This window comes from Vombatus ursinus, unplaced genomic scaffold, assembly GCF_900497805.2.
Source record: "Vombatus ursinus unplaced genomic scaffold, bare-nosed wombat genome assembly UNPS02014778.1, whole genome shotgun sequence".
Lineage (NCBI taxonomy): Eukaryota > Metazoa > Chordata > Mammalia > Diprotodontia > Vombatidae > Vombatus > Vombatus ursinus.
This window is the reverse complement of record NW_020954556.1, coordinates 35,817,125-35,827,808: the sequence shown is the minus strand read 5'-3', so window position 1 is coordinate 35,827,808 and position 10,684 is coordinate 35,817,125. Positions and strand designations below refer to the sequence as shown.

General features: G+C 42.1%; 1 protein-coding gene across 5 annotated transcripts in view; it reads left to right on the top strand.

Moving 5' to 3' along the window:
• Positions 1–452: 452 nt before the first annotated feature.
• The window catches only part of CCDC85A (coiled-coil domain containing 85A), a 231,902-nt gene continuing 221,670 nt past the window's right edge, over positions 453–10,684 (top strand). For all 5 annotated transcript variants that reach the window (XM_027865589.1, XM_027865588.1, XM_027865587.1 and 2 more), the window contains exons 1-2: positions 453–728; positions 7,364–8,294. In XM_027865589.1, the coding sequence (XP_027721390.1) occupies positions 453–728; positions 7,364–8,294 (1,207 nt within the window). The remainder of the gene's footprint in view (positions 729–7,363; positions 8,295–10,684) is intronic.

The window sequence follows — 10,684 nt, the reverse complement described above, 5'->3', positions numbered from 1 at the left end:
GCGAAGGAAAGTGCGTGGCGTGTTTGTCTGTAGGAGGCGGAGGGGCATACTTGGATTAGGGCGTGGGAGAAGGGAAGGGAAAGGCAGTTGCCTTTGAACCTTCCTGGGCGCACTCCCGGACTCCTACAAACATGTACTTGCGCAGAGTTGGGACTGGTCCCCGCGGGAGCACGCGGGTTGTCGCCCCGGCTGGGGTGTGTGAAAGCGCGTGTCCAGGGATGGAGATGGAGAGATAGGATGGGCGCACAGCTCGACCCCCGCAGCCCTAGCCCAGCAACGCCCACGCGGCCCCGGTGACTTACTGAAGCCCTGTGGCTAAAGCCGCGGAGTGGGGTGGGCTGGTGGGGGTGGTGGGTACGCTGCCCAGCGGCCCTTCTGCTTTTCTGCACCTTCTCCTTGCGTCGCTCCTTCTCCACTTTCCATCCATCCCCACTTCCCAAGAGGGGAACGTCATGTCCAAGGCTACGGGGGGCGCAGCGGCGGCGGCGGCGGCGGCAGTAGCAGCAGCAGGGGCGGAAAGTTGCTCCAGTCCGGCCGCCTCCGCCGTGGTCGAAGACCTGTCCAAAGTGTCAGACGAGGAGCTGCTCCAGTGGAGCAAGGAAGAGCTGATCCGCAGCCTCCGCCGCGCCGAGGCGGAGAAGGTGAGCGCGATGCTGGACCACAGCAACCTCATCCGGGAGGTGAACCGTCGCCTCCAGCTGCACCTCGGCGAGATACGCGGCCTCAAGGTAACCGCCCAGAGCGCACGGAGAGAGTCCGGCTAGGGAGGGCACTAAGACAATACACCTCTCTCTCTCTCTCTCTCTCTCTCTCTCTCTCTCTCTCTCTCTCTCTCTCTGACTTTCCTCCATCTCCCCTTCTCCCCCTCTTCCCTTGCTCCCTTCTTTTGCTTTCTCCCTTTCTCTTCCCCCTCCCTCTCTCCCTGCAATTTCTCTGTCTCTTTATCTCCTTTCCTCCTTTTCTCTCTTTCTGTCTTTCCATTCCCCTCCCCCTTCTCTCTTCTGCTCTTTTTTATTCTCTCTAACTCTGTTCCCTTTCGTAGATGAAATGATAAATCGTGAACAAAACAGGAAGGTCTTAACGAAAATTTTTCGTGGTTAAAACAAGTGACCTTTTTGTCACCTCTAACCACTCTCTTTTGTTAACTTTTCCAAACTGGGGTGGCATTTGGTTTTCCATCAACTTTTAAACTAGCAGGCCCTTGGACCCCTGGTCCAGTCTGGCTTTCCTATCACTAGAGGGGGAGTGAGGAGATGGAATGGGGGACTGTTCCTGAAGCTGTGTCGGGGCTCTCCTTCTCCCCAAATTTTTACTAGTTGGACAGAACAGCCAGGAGATCTCAGGGCTTTCTCTGGGAGTAATGAGGGTGTGTTCCTGCAGAAGAATATTTGCACTTGAGAAAGTCAACTAGCAGCAAGGACAGTGTATGTACTTGGTTGAACAGTGAGGCTGAACTGCATAAGAAAAGGAAAGTCAGAGTTGTAAAACTTAGGGAACCAGACATAACAGCAGATAACTGGCAAAAATAGCTTTAGACTGCAGGATGAGACTGGGAAGGAGTTAATCTGCTCATCTGAATGCCCCATTAGAAGAACACTTTCCCAACCCCTCCAGCAACTAGGCTATCTCTTCCTTCAGAGATACTTGACCAGATTAGAAATGGACTTTAGAAATCATCGCCACCTTCCCTTTCTGTTAAAATGTTTTGTCTCTTGCTGAGTTTGGAAGTAAGTACTTTCAGGATTAATCTGGTGTTTATTTCCGCATTCTACCTGATTGTCTAATCCAATCCCCAGGTGCATTGGGTGGTGACAGCTTGCTCAAGTGTCAAATTTTGATGCCTCCATTTTGGGCCAAGAGTCTTTTCGACTTGGGAGGGGGGTGACATGGGGGAGTAACTTTTTTTTTTCCTTTTAAATAGGAAGTGCCAAGTGAACGTAAAAACCTCCTTACTTGCCTAACTGAAGACTGATTGCTGGAAAGACTCCTGATTTAGCTAACAAACTTCCTTTCTGTATCAATTTGTGAATGGTGCCTCCATTTATTCCTTCCTCTAATTGTTCTGGCTTTGTTTTTAGGAAGCCAAATAACAGATGAAATGACTTCAGGAGTAACTTGGAGTAAAATCATACACATAGATATCATTCTCTTCTCCTTTCCCTTATTATTATACCTTCTGACTCCAAATTGCTCAGTTGAAGAAAAAATTCTAGGTGAAAAAGAGTAGGAAGGACAGAGAAAGCACATCAGACATTTTCTTGACTTGAATGGTGTGTCATGTTAGAATGCTGCAGTGATATGGCAGTCATAATGGTGAGAGAGACTTGAAGTATGTCAAAGCTGTCCCTTGATCTCAAAAGGAAGTATTCTGAGACAATCTCGGAATGTGTCCTACTGTTTGGTCCATTCATTCAAATAGATATCTACTTATTGAGCACTTGCTGTATGTAAGTGTTAGGGATACAAAAATACAAGACAATCAAAGAGGTCTGATTTGTTAGGGAGACCTAGCCAAGGGAGAAACTGGTTGATGACCACCTTCCCCCATTTAATTATCTTTTGTACTTTTAGCCATAATGCAACTGAGAATTTGTCCTTTTAATGATGCTTGCCCTCCTTTCCTTTAAAGTAAGCATTGACATTGAAATTCAATAACTTTCAAAAGATGCTTTCAGACTAGTTTTGAAATATCAGTATACAATGCTAGAACTGAATCTTTTCCAGCATCCTTACTTAGAGAAACAATGATTGAAATCAGCATAATTTCTAATATTCTTACTTAGGGAAGCAGTAGTTAAAGTTAGACAGCTTTACTGGAAGCAAGGTAATTTTAGCCCAGTGAAGCCTGAGTTCATAGCCTATGAAATCTCATTAGAATAAAAATGCTGCCTCTTAGTGCTGTGCTTTCATAGGTCACAATCTAGATAAGTGGAGGTGAATGGTACAGTGGAAAGTATGCTGTGGAGTCTGAGGACCTCAGTTCTGATCCCAGTTCTACTATTTACTACTTACCTTTGTTACTCTGGGCAAATCATTGAACCTCTCTGTTCTTCCAATACTCTTCTATAAAATGAGGGGATTGAACTAGACAGCTTCTTAGGGCTTTTTCTATCTCTAAATTCATGAACCTATCATTGTAATAGGCATTTAGTTACACATTGGGACAGATTTCTGCCCTCCCCACCCTCCCCCAAGATACCATCTAGTGGGGCATAGCCATACAGATATAAGACGTATAGTATTGGATGGGCCTTGGTTCCATGTCCTTGTTTCTCAATAATCTAGTTAGTTCCCTCCTTGAGGGTCAGGACCAGATTTCCCCTTGAATTTGATTCCTTCTGTTATTGCTACCCATGTCCTTTAACCTAAATCAAATCTAGAGTGGACATTGATGTCTGGGAAATAGTTTCAGTTTATTATGTGCATTTAAAAAATGGAATGGGATGGGATATTACAACTAATGTATTTACTAATGCTATAAGAAATTGAATAGTTTGAGAATAACGTCTTTTACTGCTAAGAGGATGATTGTTTCTTTCTAATTCTGAGGCTATAATCACCAATAATCTCAATATGAGGAATAAGGGCACAGAAATAGTACATTCTCCCAAATCTGTTTCTTTTAATTTCTATTCTTATCACTCAGATTAATTGAGGGTCTCATTATCTCTTCAAACTGGCTTCTCCATCTCCTTTCTTTGCTTCCCATCACACTATTGGTCTTTCCTACACACTACTGCTAAATTAATCTTCCTAAATCATGTCTTTTCTTGTTTAAGAACCTTTGTTGGCTAATTAAAGTTCAGACTCCTCAGCCTGGCCTTGAAGGCTATACAAAACATAACTTAAGTTCATCTTTCTGGCTTTATCTCCCACTACTGACATTAACATAGTTTACCTTCCAAAATTGTAATTGTATACATTGTTCTTCTGGTTCTTCTCACTTCTGTTTGCATCAGTTTATAGAAGTTTTCCCAGGTTTCTCTGGAATCATCCCTTTTAGTTCCTTGTTCCTTATTTATTCTTCCTGGAACATGTCTTAGTTTTTTTCCACATCCGCCACTTTGCTGATTCTAGTCCCAACTCCGGGAAAAGCTCCTCCTCTTCCTCACTTCCTTCCTTTGGGAAACTGCCCAAATCCTTCCTTCTTGTTTAGACTTGCCTCAAGTAGGGCCTCAATGTTCATTATTGTGAATGAATTTTATATATTCTGTTGCTGTAAAATAACCAAAAAATTTTCAGAAAAGAAACCAAATGACTTGGGAATTAAAATTGATCTTTTATAACATAAATACATTACATGAGCTTCTGCTGGAATTAGTGATGGCTTTTTGGTGTTAGATGATAGGAAAGGCAATTAGTGAATATAGAATTCAATCTGGGGTCAGGAGGAGCTAGGTATGGATTCTTCCTTGGACACATTATTAGTGTCATGCTGAGCAAGTCATTCATCCTCTCAGTGTCTTCATCTCTAAAATGGGAATAATAATGGTATTATACTCATTGTGTAGGGTTTTGATGAGGATGAAAAGAGATAATGTGAAGTACTTTGTGAATCTTAAATGCCAGTTCTCATAAGAGGTAGAGCTTAAACTTTTTTTCTGTCTGCTTAGACATTTGGATAGCATCTATTGTCTAGTAGTAATACTGAAGAAGCAACTGGAGCCTTTTAAAAACAAAATACAGACATTAAAGTAGGGTTTAAAGAAGTTTGCTTAAGTGCTGGATCAATAAATCAATCAGTAAACACTTATCAAGTTCCCACTCAGTTCTAGGCACTGTGGTTTCTCAGATAATCTTAGTGTTAAATGTTTTAAACTGTACCCCACTCTCCAAAAAAGTGACTGACTTTTTTTTCCTCAACCATAGTGTCAGTTCCATTAACTATTCAATTCTGGAGGCTACATGATAATTATAGAGTACCAGCCCTGTTAAGGGTAGTTTAGGCTTGATATTGAAACAAAATTATCATTCAGTATTTAACAAGAGGAGATTTACTTAAGTCATCACAAAGAAAAGGATAGTTGAGAAGAAAAGGCATTGAGAACCCTTTGGGTAGATTCAACCCTTTGGGTAGAATTCAAAATTCTCTTGCCTGAGTTGCCCATTGTGATATTGAGCTATTTTGTACTCAGGTGATGAGGAAGTGATCTCAGCAGCCAAAGCCTTTAATTCCTTGAGCCAACCAAGTCTTCAGTATGGTTTTAACATTTTTTTCAGGGGAAAACCAGATTAAATTACATAGGGGGATTGGAGTGGGGTAGATTAAGATATTGCTCCTACCACAACTGGTATAGTTTTCAAGTTAAGATTGATTTGGACGAGAGAATATGATTGGAATTTATACTAAAATGCTGGAGTTGAAGAAAATCCTGAAGGTTTTTTCCTGATTAAAAATGTTTAGTTTTATTCAAAATAATTTTTCACAATATCTACAATTGCTGCTTTTCCATAAATTATCTATAACATTAGAGACTCTATTCTCTATGTATTGATGACCAATATAGAAGAGACATTCTAAAAATGCCTTTTAAAAACTACCTGTTCTGATGAGGTATTTTTTTAGCTTGGCCATTTCAATGTTTGAGTGGCTAGCTTTGCATCAGTCTACAGGCTTGGAAAAAACTAGAGTAGTCCCTGTATCAGTTAAATGTTTAATGAGTGCCTGATGTGCACTATAATCCTTTGGGGGGATATAAAGAATTCTGGGAAGTGGGGAGTATGGTACACCAGCCTTAGTGGAGTTTACAATCTACTCAAAGAAATGACTCATGATTGGATGAAAAGATGACTAAGAATTTAAGTAAGTAAGTGAAATGTGTCATAAGATTCTCTACCATCTATAACTTAAAATTGTAGAGTTGCACTAAGAGATAAAGTAACTTGGTTTGCCATTTCCTTCTCCAGCTCATTTTATAGATGAGGAAACTGAGGCAAACATGATTAAATGACTTGCCCAGGGTCACATAGCCAGTAAGTGTCTGAGGCTGAATTTGAACTCAGATCTTCCTGACAGTAGTCCCCAGTGCTTAATCCACTGTGCCACCTAGATGTGAGGTCATATATTGAGTATGGGTCAAAGCAGGACTTGATCTCAGATATTTTTGATTCTGATGGCTTTTATTCACTACACAATGTTGTTTCTTACTCTTTTTTCTTTAGGCCTTGAAAATACACTGCTACTATTCATCCCATGATGAAGTGGAGGTTGTAGTTTGATGGATGGTTTTGAACTAAATTTTTAGGTTGTGTGAGGGCCCGTATCTAAGTCATTGTGGGTTTATGTAAATGAAAGGTAACTCCTTTTGGGTTTCCAACTGGATTATTGGATGGTGCTAGACCATAACCTGTGTCTGTTTTGTTCTTGACCCACTTACCTACTGTTTAGGAGGGAGATACAATTGGAGAGCAAGGAGGGCTCAGAGGGATTATGTGAAGGATCAAACCTCTTCTGGAGGGCATTTGACCATTTCTGTAGTGGATGGCATGTGAGATGAGTTGGGGGTGCTGGCACTTCTCATTTTATGTGTGGTAGGAATGAAGGGATGGGATGGTAGGTAAGCAACTTAATTTCTCTAGGTCCCTCAGTCTTACCCAGACTGACCATACTGCTGTCTTCTGATCATCTTCACAATCTACTCTTTCCCTTTCCTCCTCTTCTCTGAGAAAAATAATCAAGTTAACAAGTTTATTCCTGGAAAGGATGTGTCAATCATTGCTCCATGACTTCATTCCCTATTCCTATATCTTCTCTTCTGAAAAAATGAGTGAGTTGGAATCTAAATTCTCTGATCACTCAATTAGTCAATCAACAAACATTTATTAAAAACCTACTGTATACCTGGACTGTGCTAGGTGCAGGAGATAAAAAGACAAAAATTAAATAGTCTCTGTCCCCAAAGTGCTACCTCTGATTAATTGTTCTGTTGTATATTCACCTAGAGACAGCATTATTGAACCCATCATCCTTTTTAACCTGTCTCTGGGCATGTACATATTTTATCACTTACTTATTAGTCATATCTCTTGGCTTTGTGTGTGTGTATGTGTGTGTGTGTGTGTGTGTATGTGTGTGTGTATGTGTGTGTGTATTCTCAAAACTGACCGACCTATTCTTCATATTTATGGTTTCAATTTCCATTATTCTTAATTGCCTTCTAGTCATCACAGTCATCCCACTTATCTCAGGAATTACTCCTCCCCCACCCCTGAATTCTTGTAATTGAAATTTGCTCCCAGCAGTTTGGTACCCAAGAGATTTGCCTAGCCTGCCAGGATGGGAATAGTTTGACCCTATTAATGTGAGAATGAGAAAACTTTTGAAAACCTGATTTCATGAATGGCTCTCCCTGTCTCTTTGCAGGACATTAACCAGAAGCTTCAAGAAGACAACCAAGAGCTGAGGGATCTTTGTTGTTTCCTGGATGATGACAGGCAGAAGGGAAAAAAGGTGTCACGCGAGTGGCAGAGACTGGGCAGGTATACGGCTGGGGTGATGCACAAGGAAGTGGCCTTATATCTGCAGAAACTGAAGGAACTTGAAGTGAAGCAGGAAGAGGTTGTCAAGGAGAACATGGAACTCAAAGAGCTCTGCGTGATGCTGGATGAAGAGAAAGGCGGCTGCGCTGGCAGCCGGGGCTCCATCGACAGTCAGATCAGCCTGTGCCAGCTCACGGCCTCGACTGCCCCCTACGTGCGGGACGTGGGGGATGGCAGCAGCACCTCGAGCACAGGGAGCACTGACAGCCCTGACCACCACAAACATCATGCAAGTGGTAGCCCCGAGCATCTCCAGAAACCCAGGGCTGAGGGGAGTCCGGAACACTCAAAGCACAGGAGTGGGAGTCCAGAACACCTGCCCAAACCGAGGGTTTCTGGGAGCCCAGACCACCAGAAACAGCTCAAAGGACCCAGTCCAGAGCACCACAAAACCATAGTCAAGGGCAGCCCTGAACAGCAGAAGCACACGGGTGGTAGCCCGGAGACCCTGCCAAAGCATGTGATCAGCAGTAGCCCTGAACATTTTCAGAAGCACAGGCCTGGTGGGAGCCCGGAACACCAAAAGCACAGCAGTGGTAGCCCCGAGCACCTGCAGAAACACATCTTGAGTGGGAGCATGGAACACCTTCCGAGGGTGAGAGGGACCAGCCCGGAGCATCTCAAACAGCATTATGGGGGCAGCCCGGATCATCACAAGCACATGGGTGGAGGAGGCAGCAGGGAAGGCACACTCCGGAGGCAGACCCCCGATGACATGTCACCTCATCACAGGAGTGTATACAGTGGAATGAATGGTGGGTCAGTACGCGCTATGGGCACCTCTTTTGCTGGAACTACAAACTAGGACCAATAAATAGCATGCCAGCTACACCTTTGAAATGAGTAATCATTCTGGGAGGGGGGAAGGATGAAGGATTTATCTAGTTATGACCCTATTGAGGTAATTTTTTTTTCCATTTCATACAGCTCTGAGTAGTTGATTTGGGGCCAGAGTAGGGAGATAAGAAGTCTCACTGTAGCATGGGGTGTCCAGCATGGAATGCGTGGGTATTCCAAGTAGTGTGGAAATTTAAGGTAAAAGCTGAGGAGCCTAAGAAACCTGTCAAACCTGGCCATGCTCTTACTTACCTGTTTTCTCTTGTTGCTGAAGGGTTGCCAAAGCTTATTATTTTAATACTACTGTTAAGCATATTTGTATAATGAAGTTATCTACATGAACGTGAAGAAAGAATGAAAAAAGGTATAATTTTGCTAGCAGCTAGTTTGATACTTATTTGCCTAAAAAAACCAGTGTGTTCCCCATTACACTGGAGGTTGTGCCATAAATCTGGGCTTTTCAATGTGTTAAGTTGCTTCCAGAATACATTTTAGATCTTCCCCATCCCCCACCACAATCAGCCAATCAATCTTTCTCTGTTTAAAGGCTTTCAGAAAGTTTTAAAGGAGTGCATACTCATTTAATTATTAAATGCAAAAGGACTTTTTTTCCCCCAAAGGGGAGGGGTTTAATTTTATCCTTTGAAATGTAGTATGGTACAGTGGAAAATCAATCGGTTTGGAATTAGAGGATCTGGTTCAAATCCTATCTATGCCTCTTACCATCTGTACCTTACCACCTGGGGAAAGTCACTGTACCTTACTGAGCCTCAATTTTCTCATCTGTAAAATGAGGAGATTGGACTACATACCCTCTAGGTTCCCCTTCAGGTTCTCCATCTATGATCCATGATCCTTTAAAATGAACAGGCACAAACTCTGGTTTCTAGGGCATGATACACCTTGAATTTTCAGAGGCAACAAACTAGAGCTCACTGCCATTTCCCCCAATAAAGTAGCTTCATTTTCTGCATCTTGGTTTTGGAACCACATTGAATTTTAGAGAGAAACTAGTAATACTTTTAAAAAATCCTTTTATGCTACCTTTGGTTGAGTTAGAATGAAAGTGATCAGTAAGGAGGTTACAAGTTGGCTGGAGGTCCAACCCCTCTATCCCAATCGCCCTCCAAAATATTGTGGTTATTCACTTCATTTAAATGCTGATTCAGAGACTGCATGAGGGAGACTCTGATCAGTGTGGAAGGAGACTGCCAATTTTAGTAGTGACACGAAGGGGTGAACTTTCAATATTGTACTTGAGGATTTATCCGTTGGATTCCATTTCATCTTAATCCTTCTCTCGTGGTGCTGAAAACTGACTCCTAAAACTCGTAGCCTCTAATGCATCCAGTGTTCTTTTAAAAGCATAAATAAATGGAAAGAGAAAGGGTAGCAGAGGCCCAGGAGGACATTCATTGGACAGCTTATGTTTGGAGATGGAGGCTAAGACTGAGGCCACATCATTTGTCAGGCTGTACCTTCAAGCCTGTCCCGATAGCAGATTGATTGAAATTTCAATTACTCCTCGTTTCTCCTGGTCTTTATAGGGGAACTTTGAGTTCCTTTTTCCCACAACAAGCCAAATAATTTTAATTTTAATGTTACTTATTGTGACGGGAAAAGTTGGCTAGGAAGTTCGACTTTAAGAAGGTATGGACGAACTGGATGAAAAATTAGTAGTACTGTATTTTTCCTGTGAAATATAAATATGAGTGAGCCTTGCTTGAAAAACAATAGCATCCAAAGAAAGTCATGCTAAAATGGATACATTTAGAGCTGTTGGGTCATTTTACAACAAGGTTCTTCTAAATATTGAACTCTCTTATTCCAATTAAATGATGATTTTATGATAGTCATAAAAACCCATATTATGGCCTTTCCTTCAAGAACACATCTAGTGCATAAAGCAAGGAGAGAACCATTAGAACAAGACTCAGTACTCATGATTACATGGATTCAGATTTATTTGGCATTTCAGATCATGTGTCCTGCCCCCCCCCCCAATAGCAAGGGTACATTTAGAACCATTGGTTCATTTCACAACAGAATTCTTCTAAATATCACATTCTATACTGCAAAATTCTGATACTATAACCTAACTAGCCTGTAGTGCATGTGTGTTCTGCCCTGTAACACAGCATTCTCATGTCTTCTTGCCCTGTTTGCAAATACTTTAGGTCTATTTCAAGATTGTATTTAAGCTATTGCTCATTATTGAGTTACCCTTCCCAGAGAACATTCAGAATTTAGTTTCTAGGCTCTCATTATGTTCAGCATGTAAGTGTTGGGGAGAGATGGGGCTGTGTTT